The 21392-nt window shown below is 42.0% G+C and overlaps 1 protein-coding gene and 2 long non-coding RNA genes across 11 annotated transcripts in view; 1 reads left to right on the forward strand and 2 right to left on the reverse strand.

The window, feature by feature from the left end:
- On the reverse strand, window positions 1–20882 carry ASB9 (ankyrin repeat and SOCS box containing 9). 7 transcript variants are annotated; one of them, XM_081907719.1, is made up of 9 exons: window positions 15608–15804; window positions 15319–15486; window positions 9969–10048; window positions 7375–7482; window positions 6627–6777; window positions 5852–5986; window positions 3644–3835; window positions 726–763; window positions 1–176 (listed from the first exon to the last, which is right to left on the reverse strand). In XM_081907719.1, exons 2-9 carry the CDS (start codon window positions 15410–15412, stop codon window positions 162–164), a joined length of 813 nt encoding a protein of 270 aa, XP_081763845.1. In that variant the 5' UTR covers window positions 15413–15486; window positions 15608–15804; the 3' UTR covers window positions 1–161. The 7 variants fall into 7 exon arrangements, with proteins under 7 accessions (XP_081763845.1, XP_081763844.1, XP_081763843.1 ...); XM_081907718.1 differs by lacking the exons at window positions 726–763; window positions 15608–15804 and adding an exon at window positions 20859–20882; XM_081907717.1 differs by lacking the exons at window positions 726–763; window positions 15608–15804 and adding an exon at window positions 20691–20784.
- LOC309368008 lies at window positions 10576–11738 on the reverse strand. The gene is made up of 2 exons (XR_014167480.1): window positions 11349–11738; window positions 10576–11271 (listed from the first exon to the last, which is right to left on the reverse strand). It is a non-coding gene; the product is annotated as an uncharacterized lncRNA (long non-coding RNA).
- The window catches only part of LOC309367979, a 4122-nt gene continuing 3172 nt past the window's right edge, over window positions 20443–21392 (forward strand). For 2 of the 3 annotated variants that reach the window (XR_014167442.1, XR_014167443.1), the window contains exon 1: window positions 20443–20638. This is a non-coding gene — a long non-coding RNA (uncharacterized lncRNA). Of the gene's footprint in view, window positions 20639–20940; window positions 21058–21392 lie in introns of all 3 variants that reach the window. The other variant, XR_014167441.1, reaches the window with a different exon arrangement.

Here is a 21392-nt window from a genome sequence, read left to right on the forward strand (position 1 = left end):
TGCCTGGATAAGAAACAACACTTTAATAACCCATCAGGCAAAACAAAACACTTAAAGGTACAACAGAAACCGTTTCAGCTCATCTGGTAGCAGAAGTTCACTCATTCTCTGTCGCTGTTTGCATCCCAAGGACTTCCGTATGCAAAGGCGGCACAACTGCATCAAGGAGAAGGGCCCTGGAGAGGAAAAGAGGCCAAAGATACAAGCAAGGTATTATTGACTTCATAACACTTTCCCACAAAACACCGTCTGCAGCTGCATCACAAGAGACCCGGAGGAGCTGCGCTGAAACAAAACAGCTTTGAGTTCTCTGCTCTCACAGTGCACCTGAAAGCTTCAAGAAATTCTTGTGTTTGACTTTTTCCAAATTGAGATATATTGTTCAAGGTCAAAAGCAAATTACTGCATAAGAGAAATATGGGCTGAAACAAAGACAAACAAAGCAATTGACTGTATTACGAAGGCTATTGCTAAATGGGCAATGAAATAATATAAAAATAGATTTGATTGTCTGTCATCTTTGGGTCTATAATCTTGGGGGGGGGGATTTACAGCAACCAATTATTGCTATACGGCTTTAAGATGAAAGTGAAATAGCAGTCCTCTGGAATAACATTGATTTTAGCTAAGTGGGCCATTCTACTTTCTCCAGCCCCAAATGTTGATAGTAGTGGGATTTCATCCTTGACCATGATCTGTGGAAAAGAGTTAAATACTGCCTTTACCTCAATGAATTTGCAATCCTTTTCTCCCCTTGCTGAAACTGCAGGGCAGGGTGGAGGGAGAGAGAAAAATAGATACAAAGGAGAAGGTCAGAGTGATAGTGCTGATTTCTAGACAGGAGAGATAGTCTATAGAACAAGAAGTTCTATACAGCTCAAAACCATCCAGGAAAGCAACTGAATAACAGATCTCCTGGGGGAAATACACAGGAAGTTACTTGGGTTAAAAGGGTAAGATTTTCTTAACTTTGGGGGAAGGGGGGGACAACCTCAAAGCTGAACAGGGGGGGAAATGGAAAGATTATATATTTTGATTATATCATGCAGAACAGATGCTCAGTGTGGAAGCAGCTTTTGTCAGCAAAAAAACCCTAAATTTATCCCTCAGCTACATTAGTGGTTGCAGGGGTCTCCCCTCTGATATAAAGTAAAAAAATGAATTTGATGGGAACAAGAAGTTATCTCTCTCGGCCCTGACACCCCGCATAGAGTAGCATGCACAAACCATGTCACAATGGATTTCAAGCAGGGAGCAACAACACTATGCAAGAGTAGAAGCAGAATACAGGTCGCTCAAGTAAATGAACAGCAGGCAGAAAAGGAAAGCTCTCTTCTGGGGCCATGATCCAATGCTAACGGGGGAAATTGCCTTTCCAGCGTCAAGGACTACATATCTGGATGTGAGCACAGTATAGAGATTTTCCAATGATTTTTTAAAAAATAAAAATAAATCAAAATACTTATTTACATACAGCCCAGTGCCGGATTTACGTATAAGCTAAACAAGCTATAGCTTAGGGCCCCACTCTGTTGGACGCCCCCAAAAAAATTAAAGGGAAAAAACCTGGATGTACATTTCCAAAATATATGTAAATGTGTTTGCATTATTAAGTTTGTTGTGAATAAAAAATCATTTTAAGTTAGAACTTAACAATTAATTCACTATTAATATACTTCTTAATTTTATTTCACTTTTAATATACTTCTTAATTGTATTTCAGTTCAACAATTACTTTGATAAAATATATATTTTGTCATGTGCAAATGGCTTTAGATACCTATTAGGTCTATAAATTACCATATAGCATATATTCAACACAAAAAACAGCGACAATTCGTTGTTGACAAAGGACAGCTGGACATATAAAGGGTCCCATTGCCTTCAGTAGCTTAGGGCTTCATCAAACCTAAATCCAGCCCTGGTACAGCCCATTTCAAATGTTCAAAATGCTTGGCATATATTATATCACTAATTCTAGATGGAATGTCATATCATCCAATAACCAGTTTCTTATTGTGCCTGTTTGTGATAACCCAGAGGAAAGCCAACTCTATCCAAGATTATACGTGGAAAAAACGATGCTCGTTTGTTTGTTTGTTTGTTTGTTTGTTTGAATGAATGATGTGTGTTGCAACAGAAATGTTAGAGCTGCCACACTGAAGTCAAACATCTCATTATGATTTAACGGAGCTGAGCACAGTCTTTCATATCCACTATTTAGCTCTCATTAGCAGCTATGTTATTTATCTGCCAACCGCAAGATGAACGTCGTATTTTCTTACAAAACATGGTAATTAAATATGGCAACAGAGCTTTTAAAAGCCTTTCCTCAGTGAGATTCATACTTGAGGTCTTCAAAACATTTCACAATAGTATAATAACTATACATAGATAGCAAGAGTTAGGCTATATACATATTTCATCTTTTATTTATCCCTTGAAATGATTCCACACAGATGCAACTATGTTGGCAGGAATAGTCTACTGTAGTACATCAGGCCTATACAGCAAACCTTCTATGGCTTCATATGAGACATTTACACTAGCGTTACAAAAAAACACCAACCCACCATCATTTATATCAGGCATAGGCAAACTCGGCCCTCCAGATGTTTTGGGACTACAACTCCCATCATCCCTAGCTAACAGGACCAATGGTCAGGGATTATGGGAGTGGTAGTCCCAAAACTTCTGGAGGGCCGAGTTTGCCTATGCCTGATTTATATCATACAATGCATATCCCCTAGTGTCTGTATATAACATTTTGATCTAAGTGAATATGTGTGTCTAAGTGTGTAGACGTAGATATAAATATTTGCATAAAGAGTCAGACTGAGCTTACGGTCTCCTATCCTGGAAAACATAACAAGCATGATCAATATGAATTAGTTTTATGCTCATCAGGAAATATGCAAAAGGAAATATTAATTTTGTGTGATAAGGAGGGTCCCCAAATTTGCTTACAGATCTGAAACAATACAGTCCCATTGGTCTGTTTTTCTTTTACACTATCTGCTGTATTCTTTCAATGCAACAAATAGTATCAAATAATAATAATGATGATGATGATGATGATGAACCACATATGCACAAGAAAATCGAGTCTATTTTGATGGGTATAAATTTGCTGAAAAGAAGTGCATAACAGAAGGGAACCTGCTATCAAAGCATTCACATGCTATTGTCACACCAGATGATGCACATCCTACAAGGCTTTTTTCCCTTCTTGGAGCACTTTCCCACCCAACTTATTTCTGTTTCATACCAAGAAATCCGGGCGTGGATACTAGTCTTTGAACAAAAATCGCAAAGTGTAACAAGGATAAAAACCAAGGTTTCGGAGTTACAAGAACACACAGTTCTCCTTTCTTCTGAGACCTGGATCCTACAAAGATGCCCTTGAATGCGTAGCTATCGCCATGTGTACTCCCTAACATAACCTCAGGGTCACATTGTGGCATCAGTTGTTGTAACCAAGTTGAGTTATCTGCAAAGTTTTTTTATTATTTAGCTCAGATTAACAAGTATAATTAACAATGTGGTGGGAGAAGAGAGAGAGAAAGAGAGTGTGTCCTTTTCAAAGCTTGATTCAGCACCCTTAAATACTTTGAATTTGAATGAAACCAAGATTAATAGGCACCTTCTCTCTGCAGCAATGTCTGCACTAGCGTGTTGTTTGGAGGAACCAGGTCTGTTGGCTTTTTGCCCTCGGCATTCACAGCCCCGATGTCTGCTCCAAACTCAATAAGTAAATGCACTAAGTTAGCATTGGAGGTCTGAGCAGCCATGTGGAGAGGGGAATTCAGTCCTTTCCCAGTATTTGCACTCGCTCCTGGAGGGAGAAAAGGAAAGGAAAAAGTTAAAACTAACAAAAGCTGCAGTTCCCCATATTCTTTATTACCTCTGGTCAGTTTAAGGATCATTTAAGGCTCACACAATCTCCTCCTATATATGCACATTAGTTGTTGGGGTTTTTTTAGTTTAAATTTCAACTGGCTTCAAACCTGTTCACGGACTTTGGCTTGCAGCCAAAGCAACGTGGAAACTGAACACGCATGAAAGGATTTGGGGATGTTCACAAAGAATGATTGATGCCTTTGCACAGTACAGGTCCCAGTGTTCTTGACAATTAACCTAACAAGCAAATATTTCAACCCACGTAGGTTGTCTCAGGCAGGTGTTTGAGTTGGCAGGAGAACACAGAGCAAACTGTAGAAAGCTACAAGGCAAAGTTCACCTCTGTCTGTGCACATTTTGTTACAGTTTAGCCAAACTTGAGGTACTCACTCTGGTTTCATTAGGTGTGAATCTCTCAGTTCGGCAACTCAAACGTCCTGCGCGGCTTCCACTTGAGTGCAAGAAGCTCTTGCAACCAATCAGAAGCCGTGCCTCGGTTGCCGAATATTTCAGAAGTCAAACGGTCTTCCAGTATGGATTACGTTCGACAACCAAGGTTTGACTGTATATGTTATTCTACTGTAAGGCAGGAACCTGTGCACTCCCCACCACCACTAGGGGACAGACAGACTGACAGACTCACACACGCGCGCGCGCGCACACACACACACAGAGAGAGAGAGAGAGAGAGAGAGAGAGAGAGAGAGAGAGAGAGAGATGAAGCTGCACTAAAACTTCCATTATTCCTGATCATTGGCCATGCTGGCTGGGGCTGATAGGATTTGGAGTTTAGCAGGCTTCTCACCCCTGCTTACAAGAGTATGGTATGTTCCTAGTGGCCTTAAGTAAATCTGCAATTTTAGTGCAATCAGTGCAAGGAGAAGAATACCCTCTGTACTCCTGATTTGAGGAGAGACTGTGGCTCAGTAGGCTTCACATGCAAAAGGTCCCAGGTTCAGTCCCCAGCATCTCCACATCAGGTTGGGAGGCATCTGACTGAAGCCCCAACCACTGCCAGTCTATCCTGAGACAAACAGAGCTAGATAGACAAAAGATCTGGTTCATATAAGGGAGCTTCCTGTATTGCTATGATGGGGTGGACAGGTTCGAGAAGGGGCCCATGAGCATTGGTGGTTTTGTGTTTGCATTGGCCACGGCCACCTCTGAGTAAGGAGAACCTTGTTGTGGTGGATCTAACTTGTTAAAATATGAGCTTATTTATTTCAGTGGCTGCTGTCCAAAGAGATACCCTGGGATCTGTTAACACCTTACAAATTCTGCAGGCAAAATTATTGCATCACTGTTATTTCCCTTTTGGGGGTGGGGAATTCCCTTGCTGTTTTGGGGATTCCCTCCCTCTGCTTAGGTTTTCTGAAAACTATTATATACCTGTATAACTGAAGGAGCGACTCCACCTTCATTATCCAACCCAGATACTGAGAGGTCCAGGCAGAGGACCTTCTCGATAGTGGAATTCACCCTGCAGAATGCCCTCCCATCAGATGTCAACGAGATAAACTAATAAACAACTATTTAACTTTTAGAAGACACCTGAAGGCAGCCCTGTTCAGGGAAGTTTTTAATGGTTGATGTTTTATTGTGTTTTTAGTATTTTGTTGGGAGCTGCCGAGTCAGATGGGCAGCATATTATTATTATTATTATTATCATTATTATTATTACAGATCTCCCCAGGCTGGCTCATAACCTTTCTTTTGTGTGTGGATGATGTCATTTTGGCTTCATAAGGATCCATCTTTGAAGAGGGAGTTTGCTATTGGCTTACAAGTCAAAGGTAGCCAACATGGTGCTCTCCAGATGTTTTAAACTACAATTCCCATCAGCCCCAGCCAGTGTGGCCAAAGGTCATGGATAACTGGAGCTGTAGTCCACAATGTCTGGAGACACCATGTTGCCTACCCCTGATGCAAGATATAACATTTAAAAAATTACCTGACTCAAGTAACTTTTTGACACAGTCTTCTTGCTGGCTCTCACAAGCGACGTAGAGTGGAGTACCAAGATGCTTTATGTTGTGATCAATATTGACTCCGTGGGACACAAGGGCTTCCACACATTTGGTATGACCTTGAAGGATTACAGGCAGTTTATAAGTCGTATCAAAACCAACCTGATGACTAAAACTTTGTAGCCGTGATAGAAATCAGCAAGGCTTTGCTGTCTTTTCAAAAAAAATTCCAGTTTCATCCACTTTCTTTGGCTCTAGCATTAAGGTTTCTTTTTCTGCCAAATTTTAATGAACCTATTTGGTGGGATCAACGGTTGCTGCTTCTGCACAATGAAATTCAAACGAACATAGTTTCCCACATTATCTTATTTCCTAACCACCCCAAGAAAACAGGGCTAGCCCTCTTAGAAAGTCAGTGTGATAGAAGTTGTGCTCCGTGATAACACTAAACCATCGTTTATCATTATGGTAATAAGCCTACTCTCTTCCTGCACTTGCACCCTCCCCTCCCTCCTTTGGTGCATCTGTGAGGTAGTGATTGGAATCACTTTCTGTTTCAGATTAACTGCAGTTAGGCGTGTCACCCAAACCCTGCACTGTGGTTGATGCTGGTTAGTAAAAACAAACCTGCTGCATAAACCATGGTTTGATTAAACATACATACACATCACAGATGGTTTTATCTGCAACCCATGCATTCAAATGAATCAATAGATGCAAAGATTGTGTTGGCATAAAGGCACATCTGCTGACATTTACCTCGCTTAGCAGCTTCGTGGATAGGTGATGCCAGATCGCACACGGCATGGGGGCTGGCTCCATGCTGCAGTAACAGGTTCAAGCAGTCTACACTGCCACTGACACAAGCATTGAACAAAGGGGTGTTCCAGTCAATGGTAGCCATGTTCACCTGAAAGGAAAAGAGCCAGCAATGTAGCTGTTGCCTAAAGCGGTGGAACAAACATTGGGAAAACAGCCATACAACTGAATATTTACTAACCACCCCACCTTAAGTCATTTTGATGGCTTTAAGCATGACATTTTCATCAGCCAGAAATAAGCGTATACCACCTAGATTTCAATTTGAGACCTTCTTGTTGTTTTCAGTGCTAAGACACAGTCCTAAGAATGTTGATAACAAAGCGCTTTGGAGCATTATCAGAATGTGGTTTGCTCACACCCTGTTCCCATCCAGCCAAGATCAGGGGCAATGACTTTCAGAGAGATTCCAGCCCCTGGCCTTCTTTTCTATAAACAAATTACTGCAGTCAGTCAGCAGCAACCTTGCACATAGCATATGCAATTCTAGAACATTTATTCTATTCTTAATAGATTGTCCTGGCGGTGATTGGAAAGGATTTTTTTCCCAACCACAGATTGGTCAGTGACAATGAGAAAGTAGTGCCGTGGGGGGGGGTGTCATCATTGGCATGGCTCACTTTCTTGAGCTATCAGGGCATCTTATTTCTGCATGCACCCAAATCCTAGACATCTTCAAGTTACTCACATTGGCCCCGTGTTTTAACAAGACACTGGCACAGGCAGAATGTCCCCCTAAGCAAGCTTCGTGAAGAGGAGACACACAATCTGCCGTCACAAGATTCACACTATTTCCCTAATTAAAAAAAAAAAAAAGAAAGGATAATTAGAGGCTGATCCCTGCATTACCACATGAATCTGAAATGTTTTATGTTGCCAGCAGTGCAAGTCCATTCACTACTACTCAGAAGCAAGTCCCATTAATTTAAATTAAATGAGGTAAGTGTTTTGTATAGCATCACAGTCCTAAGCACTGGGCGCACCCTTGGTCTCATAGACGGTAGCGATTGTTGCTTCAGTTGTGTAAGTCCCACTGACGTGAGGAATGATTGGTTCACTCAAGCACTATTCTTGATATGCAAACTAACTTCAACAATGTTGCATCTGCAGAATGCAGATGTCTTGCTTCCCTATCTGTCTATTCCCAGTTTCCTTAGAAATTGTAGGGGCCTTTTTGCTAATCCACCATTATTAAAAAACTGAAAATGAGAACATAGGAACATAGGACACTGCCTCAGACCAATGTTCCATTTAGTTCAGTATTCCAGACACTGACTGGTAGCTAGTGATGGACAAATCTGTCAGCTTGTTCTCTCATTATATCCGTTTTTCAGATCTTAAATTCAGTGCTCGACATTTCTGCAGCAATGTGGGATTTTATTTATTTTTAAATTCTCACAAAAAACCACCAGCATTTTCGTGCAAATTTCTCCTAATAAACACATTTTTATATGCAGTGTCAGCTAATATACATTTCTGTAAGCAATTTCCCCCTAACAGGATACATTTTATAAATATAGAATTGCACTCTTCCATCTAATACATTCATATTAACATTCTTTGGTTGGAGAACTACATTGCAAAGTTCAGAGACTCTGCACAGCTGTTGTTAATATACTACTGCATTAGTCAGCAGTGCCATTCCCCACACCCATGTTCCTTTTGCAATGCCTATTTACAAGTAAATTCCACTCAGGAAGGCTCATCCCGATGCTAATGACAAGCCTCCTGTTTGCAGTTTCAGCTTGTTGATCTGGGCTCTGATCTAAATAGCCTTTGTAAATTTCCGCAATGTCCGTTTCTTTTCCAGAGTGGTGGGGGTGATACCCTCTCATTGTTTTCTCTTTTCTTTTTCAAACAGTAAAATGGCATTATAAAAAGAAATTAAGTTTCAACATTTAAAAATGAGAAAAAGGAAGTGAGAGGAAATCAGTTAAGTATGGCTACCATCCTAACTTGACAGCAAATCCCATGGCACTCAATAGGACTGATTTCTGACATGGTTAGAATTGCACTGTAAAACTCTGGCCCACACCCTGCTACAATCCTGGAAAGCGAAACAAACACCGGGGGAATTAGATAGGGTCTATTGCAGGCTTATTAACTACTCGCCCCTAGGCCTGGATCAAAAGTAATAAAAAGTTCATCAATAAAATGGACTGAACTTGCAAAGAGAGAGTGTTCAATTTAAAGGCACTGGAGCCCCGAAATACCGTAAAAGCATTTCTCCTGCTCACCCTGGACAAGCTGATGCTGCAACTGCATCTTACTGCAAAATAATCACTATAAATTGAGGGTGCAAAAACTTGGGAGGTTTACCCATCAAATACTAGACTGCAACAGTTAATAACAACATGGGTGCCTATTAAAAAAGTGAGTGGACACAGAAAGAAGTGCTCATATGGAAGCATCCCTGTTCACAGAATTGGAAGTGACCTCAAAGGCCATGTAGCCCACCTCCCTGCCAATGCAGCAAACAACTGTCACAGCATCCGTGGTAGATGGCCTTCAGGCCTCCACTAAAAAAAAAAACTCTGAACAAAGGAGGATCCACCGCCTTCCAAGGCAGTCTGCTCCAGTACCAGCTAGTGGGGCAGAGTGTCACTCACCTGGCTTCCCAAAACAGGTTGCTACCGATAATCAAGGGTGTGTTGAGGTGGCAGAGAGGTCAGCATGGTTGCAGGAGGAGAAGTGTTGGACTGGCTCTGCTGCTGCATTTGCACCACACCAGAGTCACCACTGCCTCACCTGCTCTGTTATCGGCAGTGACCCCCACATGGGAAGTCGAGTGAGCAATGCTGCTCCACCTCACCAGCTGCTACTGGTCTGGTCCATTCAATGATATCCTTCCTTTTGCTTTTAATACAACTTTCTTAATGGGATTCATGCATAGTGTTCCTCTTAAGCTATGCTACATGTTTATATATGATTCTTTTTTTCAGCCCACTTAGTCAACATTAACATGTAGCTTCCAGAAAGCTCCCGTTGCCATTAGTGGACTTATGCAAAAGTGAGATGGATATTCACCATTCTTCCTACAAAGAACAACTGAAAGGAACTCTTCCCTTTCCAACTCTCAACTCTTGGGGTGCTTTGTTTTGGTTTTGGTTTTGAATAGCTCACAAGACTACCATTTTCTGAAAACATTACATTTTAGTTCTCCTTCAGGTCAACACATATGTCAAACCTTTGCTACCTTACTGCATAAAATGGAGTGTGCCTTCAACAAGAGGCTTAATGAGCAAGGCAAACTCAATGTTTATCTCCCTAATGGTGCAGTACCTGATGGATGAGTTTCTTCAGAGCAAGCAGCCGCCCATGAATGGAAGCATCGTGCAAAGGAGACCAGTCAGAAACAAAATCTGCATTAAGAGGGGAAACAAGGCTTAAGAATGTGATTAAATGAAGTTATCTACTCTTGGTTTGGGGAAAGTAGCTCAGTAAATCCGGCACTGTCTAAAAGGATTCTTAAAGGTTAAGCGATATCCATGTGTTTAAATGTGATTACTTCATCCTTGCTTCAGTGAGCAAAAGCAATTGTGTTTTATTACCCGACCTGTCAACCTGATCTCAAGGCAATGAACTTCGAGGGAAGACCAAACGGTTGCATGCTAGAGAAACAGATAAAAAGTCAGTGTCATAACACATCCATTGGCATGTCTTTTCCTTTCTTTTCCTCTTCAATGATGATGCTTGGCTAGTATCCATATATATACTACCTTGATATACTCTCCTTGTTTGCATTATCCCGTAGGCAGAACAACAGATTATGCCAGGTGTGCCTGCCTATACTGTTTTTACTTCCCTTACTCTGTTATTTCTCCTGGGTCAGATTTTAGCTGGTAAACTCCACAGAATAAGGACAGCATGCACTTTGATTGTTAATAACAACAGCAGCAGCAGCAGCAATTGGTACATTCTGGAATGATTTAGGGACTGATATACCATTCAGAATGTCATCATGAGAGAAGGTCCAGCTGCTGGCAATATATGGTTTTCCGCTCAATTTGATAATAAAGATGCTGCAGTACCTATCTGTGAGAGGAGACTCCTTCTTCCATGTTTTGTCACAGATCATTAACCAAACTGCTAAACAAACATAAATCCTCAATAATGGCTCACTGGAAACACAGCTCAGCAAAACAGTGAAATCTGAAAAGGTATCAAAATACCCTCTCAATAACTTGTTCTTTAACTATTTTTTACTCTTTTCCATTTTTTTATCTCATCCATGCCCTCATACTTTTCTTTCAGTTCTGCTCATTCTCATTGACAAGAACTCTTCCAGGCCAATCACATTTATGCTTATATCATTGCAACAACCTCTGAGGTTAGACTGAGGCAAAGTGTCCTGGTTCACATACAATATTAAGCCACGGCTTGTTTACCCTAACTGTGGTTTCTTTGAATGTCCAAACCCATCCCAGTAAAATAATAACAGTTTGTTTTCCGCCAAAAAAAACCCATAACTGGTTGTTGACTTATGAACTCTGCCTTGTTTTTACTATGGTTTGGTGTCACGTCTGAACCCAACAGCCTTGCTGAACCATGGTGAGTCTGTTCTCCTCACCCGACACTTGTAAAGCTAAAACGGCACAAGGCAAGAGTAGCTGGAAAACAAGCCAAAATTTGGAGAAAAGAAGGCATGGCTTACTTGTTCACTTGCATGTGACATGACTCATGGTTTGTTGAACAAAGTATGGCTTAGTATTATGTGTAAACACAGCCAGTGACTGGTTCGAAGTAATCAGTGGTGTTCGTGGGGAATCTGAACCAAAATCCCAACATTCCAAGAGTAAAGTTGCAATTCTCTACACACTTACCTGGGAGTAAACTCTATTGGACATGCATAGGGTTGCACTGTAGCACTCTACACAGTTGAACTACACCATTTCATTGTGATGTACCTTAATCTGTGACACATTAGTGAGGGGAGTTTAGATGAATTGATCTACTGGCCCATACCTAAATCTTAATTTCCAGCTTTTAGCCACAGACATGAAAAACATCATATGAATATTTTATTTTTAAAATTCTGAATGGTTTAACATTAGAATATAATACCTACAGGATGATCCACTGACGTAGTCCTTAGATTATATATATCTAGCCACCTGGGTGGTATCACCTGGTGCCAGTTACCAGAGGACTATGTTATTACATGCTATGGGTGTCGGACTTGCTGGCGGTCTATTTTGATGCATTGTGGTAGGTCCAGGCCACCATCCTCTGCCCTATCCTCAAAGAGAAGTAGGTTGCCTCTAATGAGGATACAGCTCACCTGTTGCATTACCTATACAAGGTAGATGATAAAATCAACAGTGTCGCGCAACTGATCAGAATCAGAAGAGCATAAAGACTATGCTTGGAGTCCAACTGTCCAAAGGTTTCAATAACGTTTGACTATGCAATAATAGCAATCATGAGACCACAGTGGTAACACTAGCTCAGACAAAATCATTGAAACAAAACTTTTATTTTCTAAATGGGAGCTGAACTGGCTTAATTTGGGGGACACTTCTCCTTATTTTGCTGCTGTCACTTGCATATCACAGTTGAATAAGTTGATTAAATTTTGTAAGCCCTGGGCACCTCTTATTAAGTAGCTACGTCAGCAGTTTGTTTTTAACATCCTGAAAAATAATATGTTATCCTGAACTCAGCACCAATGTCTCTGTGTCTTATCCATGTAAAAATCACCACCTCCCCCATCAGATCAACAGGGAAACTAAGAGGAAAATGCAAACAGAATTACTTGTCTGCCGTGAAGGATTTTCCAAGGTTACAGCCAGCTATGATCCAATCTGTATCTGCAGAACATCACGTAATAGAACCCTCGTGAGACTGTACCCAAGGAATACCGTAGCTAAGTGGTAGATCACATCATGCCTTGCAAGGTCCCAAATTCAATGTCAGCTAAATGGGCAAGTGCCAAGTGATGGGACAGGCCTCTTCCAGGTGCTCAGAAAACATCCTGCTAGTTAGAGTAGACTGTGACCCTCCAGATATCATTGGACTCCAGCTCCCATCAGCCCCAGCCAGCACAGCCAATGGCCAGGGATGATGGAAGCTGCAGTTCAGCAACATCTGGAAGGCGACAGGTTCCTCACCCGTGGAGTACTGAGTTCTATGGACCAATGGTTCCACTCAGTATGAGGAGGCGTCACATTTTCCATTTCAGAATGTAGGGTGGCATTCTGAATGTTTAAATGTTTCCCTATGCCATAAACTTCCTGCATAAAGAAAGCTTCTACATCAGAGAGAAAGCCTGGCCATAACTCTTCTCTTTGATATGCTAGTTTTTCATGGACAAGGGTGGGTTGTTTTTAGAGTGGGGAGCATTCAGGCTTGTAATTCTCCACCTGCAGGAGAAGGCTGCAATGTATGATTTTCTGAATTCGTTGATCAAATATGTGAAATGAATATACTGGGTGGAGTTGAATGTTGCATGAATGTTCTATCAAAGCACTGCTGCCTGCCAGACAGAATGATCTTGTCCTCGCCACCCCCACATGCTGTTCTGACCCTCCCACGCCATTTTATGATTCCCTCTAGGATTTCTGGTGCAACTGTGGAAAACATGATTGCCGCTGCAATTTGTACACCAGTCCTCCGTAAACATAACAGGCAGTGTGGTACAGCAGCCAAACTGTTTGCCTTAAGATGTGAGATAGCCAGGTTCCAATCCTCACTCAGGGAAGCTCCCCTGTTACATTTGCTCCAGGAAAACACCCTGGTTACACTGGACTTCCCTGCAAAAAATGCATGCACCGCAGATGCCACAAGCCATTGTGTATGTGCATCCAGGAATCCTCATTTCCCATACACATGCATGTGGTTGTTTAAAGAGACATGTACATGCCTAGCCGCAATTTGCATATTTGCTGCGTGAAATGCTGATGTTAACACCAGTGTTTCCTGCACTGACTGTAATGCACAGCGTTGCCCTCGGCCATGAAATTCCTTAGTTGGCATTTGGCAAAGTACCCAGTCTTCTCATCCTGTTCTACCTCACATGACTAGATTTAAAAAAATAAAACTGAGCTTGTAGACAGGGTACAAATGTAATAAATAAAAGCTATATCTAAATTAAGTCTCAGAGAACAGACTTAAAATAATGACAGATGAATTAAAAGGAAAAAAATGTATATTGCTATGACACTTGGAGATCAAATAAGCAATGTGGATTTTGTTCCTCCACTAAACTGAATATTGAGGGTAACAGAAGTAGGCCTCCATCTACACTACACAATTCCTGGTCCCGGAAAACTCTGGGAATTGTAGTTCTGTTAGGAGAATTTGGAGGTGGGTCTCATAACAACTCTCTAAACAAACTATAGTTCCCAGGATTCTTCGGGGGAAGCCACTACAGTGGTACCTTGGTTGTCGAACGTAATCCATTCCGGAAGTCCATTCGACTCCCAGAACAGTTCAAAAACCAAGGCACGGCTTCTGATTGGCTGCAGGAGCTTCCTGCACACAATCTGAAGCCACGGAAGCTGTGTCGGACGTTCGGCTTCCAAAAAACATTCACAAACAGGAACACTCACTTCCGCAGAAGCCATGTCGGACATTCAGCTTCCAAAAAACGTTCACAAACAGGAACACTCACTTCCGGGTTTGCGGCGTTCGGGAGCCGATTTGTTTGGGAGCCAAGCCGTTCAACAACCAAGGTACCACTGTACTTGCTTTAAATATATAGTGCAGGTGGGCCCCACTCTATGTGCACATAGTGTCACTTCTGTTTACCAGGATGGGGTTGGGGCACAGGTGGAAGGGTTGGTGAAGCCAGGGTTGCAGAGTCACTCTGGTAGAACAAATCCAGCAACACCTCCCGTATACACCTATAGAGTCTCAACCTCACTTCTATCTACCCTAGCATCACGTTGTCCCAGTAAGTAGTAGCAGCAACAACACTTCTCTTGGGAAGGCAGTGACATGGCACTGCTCCACCACGTCAGCTACTCCTGACAGTTACAATATTATAATATATATATCTTAATAAAAATAGATCTGGTAAAACAGGAATGTTTATAAAGCAAATGTCTATATGTATCTTCAACCCGCATACTTCTAAGTATAACACACTCATTCATTGTGGCAGCATGTTCAGCTCACATGCTGTATCGTTAAATCAGTTTCTAAATCAACAACAAAAGCAAATATCGATTCATCTAACTGCGAAAGAACTATTCTTTATCACAAATGCCAAATGTTCTATATTTTTTTAAAAAACGCTAGCGGAAGCGGTTTGCTAGTTATCTTAACTTATTGTATACTTGCTCACATCTGGTGGCAATGGTTCAAAACAAGTCACAAGTTAGACTGATAACGCCTTAACTTTTCCATTCATCTAGGCTTTTTAACTACCTCCCATATGCTTTTAAAATGGTTGTTACATAGATCACTTTGTTATTTTAAGCACTGTGGTGCTTTTCACATTTACATTTGCTTTTTGCTGCATTTTATTGTTTTTTTATTTGCATTGCTAAACCATTCTGAAAGATGGTATAGAAATGTTCTAAAGACATAATTCTATACATTAACTCTCATTGCGCAGCTATGATCCTTCCACCTCCACTTTGAAACAATCTCTTCCCTTCCCTTTTGTAAAAACAGCATTATTACTTACCTCCCATCAGTAGATTAGGTAGGTATGTTGGAAGAGACTGGCTTTCTGATCTCTGGGATATGCCAGCATTCGTATTTGCCCCTTTCACATCCATTGCGACACTGGACAGTCTGGCTACTGTGATTTCACTTCACAGCTGAGCTCATAAGAGTTCAAATTCCATCTCGCCTGTTAAAAAAAATCCCAAGTTCTATGAGTCATTTATTAAGCAGTGTGTATGCAAGTGAAGAACATTTTGCAGAAGACCAAGGCTTCAGTGCTAGCATCAGGTTTACAGGAACCCAAATACCTGGGCACTCCAGCTTAACAGAACACCTCTTCATTGACTGGGTTAAAAAGTACATGAAGATTTCGGGCACAGAGAACAAAGTGAGGGATGTGGCTGATGTCATATCCTTTCCAGGACCATGTCCAATCAGCGAGTTTGCCTTCTGTTTTTATAAGAAAGGAACTTCTCAGTTGCCAAAAAAACAAGACAGAAAGAGCCAGTTTTACTAGCTCAGCAAACTGTGCCTTCAGGGGATTTATAACAGAGAAAGAGAGAAAGAGGGGGGGGTAACGCTGTCTGCAATGCCTTTATCACAAGGCACAAATTAATTTGTTTTTAGACATACCATCACAGACATTCAAAAAGAGCATGACTACACGCGAGCTGAATCCTTTCTGCACAGAAGTTTTTGCACCACATACCACAAGAATATTAAAACCACATGTTTGGAGAGCTGTTTCCAACTGCTCCTTTATACTCTCTATGGCATGAAAAAGCACAGTGTTAGGCAGAGCTTCTTTATTTCATTTTAATATCCTGGCCGCGGATGAACTCAAGACGACACATGATGAAGGGTAAACAAAGCAAAACCCCATTCAAACCAACACGCCTGTTAGAATAACTGTTCTATTCACCCACACCCACACCCATCATCCATCCGTTTCTGTTTAGGGACTTAATATTACACTCGGTAGTTTGCATATATTTTTTACCTGAATAGAAACTTATTAACTTAGTGGCCCTTCAAGGAAAAATGGCTGGCAACTCCCCAACTATAATTAAATGAAAACAGAGAGGAGCAACGACCACTCATGAGCCTCTCTAAGACTCACTGAGCAAGGGGGAAAGGAGGAGACTGGCATATTATAAGACAGCGGTGACTGCAATGTATAAGGATCCTGTGTTCTTCTTTTGGCAGTTTGTTATTATTACTACTATTATTAAAGTACAGATAAAACCACTTACCCTATGTGGGCAGTGGCGATTCAGATTGGGGTTGGCAGAGAGATGGGGTGGGCGGGGTGAGGATCACCTGTGGGGCCGGCTGATGTTAGTAATAGCCACGGCTGGACAAGTGGGGGGGGGATTACCCGCCAAACTTCTAATTTCAAATGGGCCAATCAGTACCCTAGCGGGGCGGGCAGTGAAATAAGTTGTGGTTTGTTTCCTCGTTTGTGGAATGGTTCCTAGTGTGTTGAAGAAACCATGATTAAAAAAAAAAAACCAGGGCTTTGTGTTGTGGATAATTAATGAGACAATTGAAAGGTAGAATTCAATTTTTAAAAAATGGTTATCTAAACACACTGTAGCATCATCAGTTAATTTAAAAGTAAGGTAAAATGGTAAAGGACCCCTGGATGGTTAAGTCCAGTCAATGGCAACAGCTTTCTGGGTCATGTGGCCAGCATGACCAAACCGCTACTGGCTCAATAGAACACCGTGACGGAAGCCAGAGCACACAAAAACGCCGTTTACCTTCCCGCCACAGCGGTACCTATTTATCTACTTGCACTGGTGTGCTTTCAAACTGCTAGGTTGGCAGGAGCTGGGACGGAGCAACAGGAGCTCACTCCGTTGTGGGGATTCAAACCACCTACTTTCCTATCAGCAAGCCCTAGAGGCTCTGTGGTTTAGACCACACGCCACCCACGTCCCTTAATTTAATTCAATTTTAAAGTATGTTAAATGATTTATACAAATAATAGTATTTATCCCCAACCAGCAACTCTGAAATATTTAAGAATATCTTTCCCGTTCAAGCTTCCACACACCTGGAAGGGCTTCAGAAATCGTGACTCAGTGCTCTTCTCATTTAGGAACTAAGCACAGCCTATCACAACAGCTCTTTTCGAAAAATGTGAACGGACTGAGTAGCATAGGTAGCTCATGCCATTATTCCATTTGTTAGAATAGCTCTTAGCCTCCAGAGTGAAACATCAGCCTTAATCCTACACATTGATGTGTCTGACAGTCTGGTCTTTGACCGCATTTCACATAACTGACAGTAAACTTAAAGTGGGAGAAGGGGCTATACATCAGGATTGAATGATGAGAATTGGCAGAGCAATGTAGGAACAGTTGCATTATGTCTGCTTTCATTATGCTCAAGGTAAAGCTATCCAGTCTTTTCAACAGTGCCTGTTTTTCGCTATAAAAAACAGCAAATCAAAGGCAGCTGCGATTTTCCACAATTCAGGTTCTGCTTCTGAACATCATACCTTCTGATTCTGATGTGCAGGTGTAAAGTGCCAGCGCTTATGTATGCAAAATGGACCACTCATACACAAGATGAAACCATCAACCGCCTGGTGGAGCCCTTAGGTTTGTAGAAATAGAAAATATCTGGGGAGGGAACCCTGAAAAGGAGGGGAGTCAAAAGACAGCCTAATGAGCCTGCTCAGTTGTCATGGAATGCAAACCAGCTGTCAGAATGGTGGCAAAATGGATGAGGAGGGTAATGGATTATCCTGGGTACAGGCATGGCTGACTGACTGGAATAATGGACAGGAACATTCCACACTACACTACAGCGGTACCTCAGATTAAGAATTCGTTCTGGAGGTCCGTTCTTAACCTAAAACTGTTCTTAACCTGAGGTACTACTTTAGCTAATGGGGCCTCCCTCTGCTGCCGCGCCACTGCAGTGCGATTTCTGTTCTCATCCTGGAGCAAAGTTCTTAACCTGAGGTACTATTTCTGGGTTAGCGGAGTCTGTAACCTGAAGCGTATGTAACCCGAGGTACCACTGTATTCTGTTGCAGGTCCCAATTGTACTACTAAAATACCAGTCTTTAGCCTCACGATATGTATGTATATATAATAGATATATACTTGCTTTCGTAGATTTTCACGGGTACAGGAATGCAGGTTTTGGTGTCCTCGGGTGTCTTCCCGTGTAAAAGTTGGGGTGTCTAGGCGACGTTTCGACGAGGTCTCACTCGTCATCTTCAGGCTGGTGCTTTCGGCTTCTTGTTACTGGAACAGAGCAGGATCTCAGTGTTTGAGTTCCTATAAATACTGTTGAGGGGGTGTGGTGTATAGCCTCCAATGTTCTGGGCAGAGAGGAAGTTCCCAGGCTAGTGTGCCTTTTCTTCTTTTGTTCCTTAATTACTTGAGGGATATCTTGAGTGATTTCTTGAGTGATATCCTGAGTACCACTTAGGTGGGTCATTAGGTGTGGATTAGTTGCTAAAGTCTTTGTGTCTTGACCTCTTGAACTTTGTGAAGAGTTTTTAGATCCTTCAAAGACCCTCTCCACAGATAAATTACAGACACCATCCAGTAGCCAAACCATGGTGGCACCTCCGGATGCTGCACCCCCCTGCAATCCCTACACAGATCTGGCTGACACAGGCCACAAAACCACAGCTCGCCCCTATACACGAAGCCAAGCCAGAGCACAACTAAGTGCAGTACAGCCATCTTCTCAGAAAAACTCTTCACAAAGTTCAAGAGGTCAAGACACAAAGACTTTAGCAACTAATCCACACCTAATGACCCACCTAAGTGGTACTCAGGATATCACTCAAGAAATCACTCAAGATATCCCTCAAGTAATTAAGGAACAAAAGAAGAAAAGGCACACTAGCCTGGGAACTTCCTCTCTGCCCAGAACATTGGAGGCTATACACCACACCCCCTCAACAGTATTTATAGGAACTCAAACACTGAGATCCTGCTCTGTTCCAGTAACAAGAAGCCGAAAGCACCAGCCTGAAGATGACGAGTGAGACCTCGTCGAAACGTCGCCTAGACACCCCAACTTTTACACGGGAAGACACCCGAGGACACCAAAACCTGCAATAGATATATACCACACCACACTCATTATGGCAGGAAGTCCTTGCCCCAACAACCTACAGCTTTCCAGTTGAAGGATCTAAAACATGAGTGTCGGCTCTGGCCACATAATTGGGCAATGTGATGGTTTCTTTTAGTGTCATTTCCCACATTCAACTGGGCATGTATGTGTCAGCGGAAGGTTTGCAATTGCGATCCCCTTCCTCCTTCCATTTCTGCTTAGAAATGTGAAGAGGCATGTGGAGGGAGGGGCCTTTATAGTGCAGGGACCCCAAAGCAACACATTGACCCAAACCAGCAGATCGTCATTCGGTGACAACGTGGGACAGAGTCTTCTCAGGACAGCACCCACACCAGACCGGTGCCCTCCCTTGCACAATTCACGAGGCAGAGACAATAATATATTCTAAACTCCTCTTAAACACCAATGGTTGCCCCCAAGCGTCCATTGATTCAGATTCTTGTAACTTTTTCATTCTCTGTTTTGTACACCACTCTGTTTTATTTGAGCAGTTTCAATCTTGTTTTTAGGAAGTTTCACCAAACACTATTGTTTTAATACAAACCATTTAAAGCACCATTCGTAAATAAATATACACATACGCACTCAAATGGGATTGAGTGAGGGATGCCACCCAGTGTCAAGGTGGTGGCACCGCCTAAATAAAAATTAAGAGCACCCAAGTGTAAACATGTCCCAGCATTTTGGACTAAGCTCAACATAAGGTGCTTACTCATTCGTAGAAAGGGTGCCAGGAAACAGCTTCAACCTGAAATTCAGTTCTTGACCAAAAGGCCTTTACTATGGATCATAAATCAATGAATGAATTAGTCATAGTCGGGGGGGGGCGACTTCCTTTCAGGTTGATATTACATAAGAAAGTAACACGGGCAGAAGCCCCACTTTTGAAAAAGCAAGGTCATGACTAGATAACAGACTAATGGAATAGGTGGTCTCAAGCCTGTGGTGGGATGGTGGCTCACCTTTGAAAGGGGTCAAAACAGAAGCTGGAAGATAAAGGGTTTAGATCTTAAGAAAGCTCATGGGATCTTACCTCCTCACACATGGTCCCCCCAGACACTTCCTTTCCAGCTCCAAGGAGGCAGGGAAGGGGCAGGGAAAGAAGGCAGGAAGGAGATCACGCCAGGCACTTGGGAGCAATATTCTTCATGTTTCCTTTCGTTGCTCTTCCCAATCTCCTTGCTGCTAGCATGCTGAAAAGACATGCATGAGGGATCTAGTAGGAGTAGGTAAGATCTCAGGGGATTTCTTGAGATATAGGTCTTCTCTGAAGGGGCCTACCTGCTGGGCATGGCTGGCTGGGGTGGGGCCAGGAAAAGCAAGGCCTTTAACTTAGCAACCACATGATCCTGCAAGTCTTCCCTCCCTCCCAGTTTCTGAGACAAAGGAGTAGAGCTGGCAGAGACACAGGTTATTGGAAGGAGCTGAGCTTTCAGATGCCTCTCATACCTTTGCTTCCTTTTGCCTAAGAACCTCAGATTTGATGTCCAAAGCCTCGTTAAGACTCATGAATTCATTATGCTTTTTGCAGCACCAGCCGATACACATTTCTGGTAAAACAGTGCCCCTGTTTTCAAACTCTTCTAGTCATCTGTATGCATACCAAATCCCAACTTTGGGTTCCTTCCAATAAGTGTGTAAGATCCAGGTACTGTAGCTCTATAAATAAAGCTGTCAAAACATTTAAGAAGTTGTTTCAAAAATGTCAAACAGTGGAACACACCTAACCCTTTTGAAATCTTTAGACAGAGAGATATTGACTGTTCCTTAATAAGAAAACCTTTAGACTAGTTTGGTGTAGTTCAGTGATCTTTTTTATGTGTGCTAGTCTGAATAATTTAAGTTATAGAAAATATAAATACAGATTTTTTAAAAATAAAAATAGGTTATTGTTTGTTTTAAAAGTGACACTGCTGCTCAATAGTATGTGTCAGGCATTTTATAGGACGTTACAGATGACCCCTTTGTTACCCTCCTGAACTT

Source organism: Podarcis melisellensis, assembly GCF_964234715.1.
Source record: "Podarcis melisellensis genome assembly, chromosome: 4".
In the NCBI taxonomy this organism is placed as follows: domain Eukaryota; kingdom Metazoa; phylum Chordata; class Lepidosauria; order Squamata; family Lacertidae; genus Podarcis; species Podarcis melisellensis.

Excerpts from the sequence above, each read along its gene's own strand:
- ASB9 (XM_081907718.1), bottom strand. The coding sequence starts at position 15,412 with ATGGATGTGAAAGGGGCAAATACGAATGCTGGCATATCCCAGAGATCA. Across the intron at positions 10,049-15,318 it reads ACCTAATCTACTGATGGGAG|ATTTTGTTTCTGACTGGTCT; the intron begins GTAAGTAATAAT and ends CTCTTAATGCAG. Across the intron at positions 3,836-5,851 it reads CAAAAAGTTACTTGAGTCAG|GAGCGAGTGCAAATACTGGG; the intron begins GTAATTTTTTAA and ends TTCTCCCTCCAG.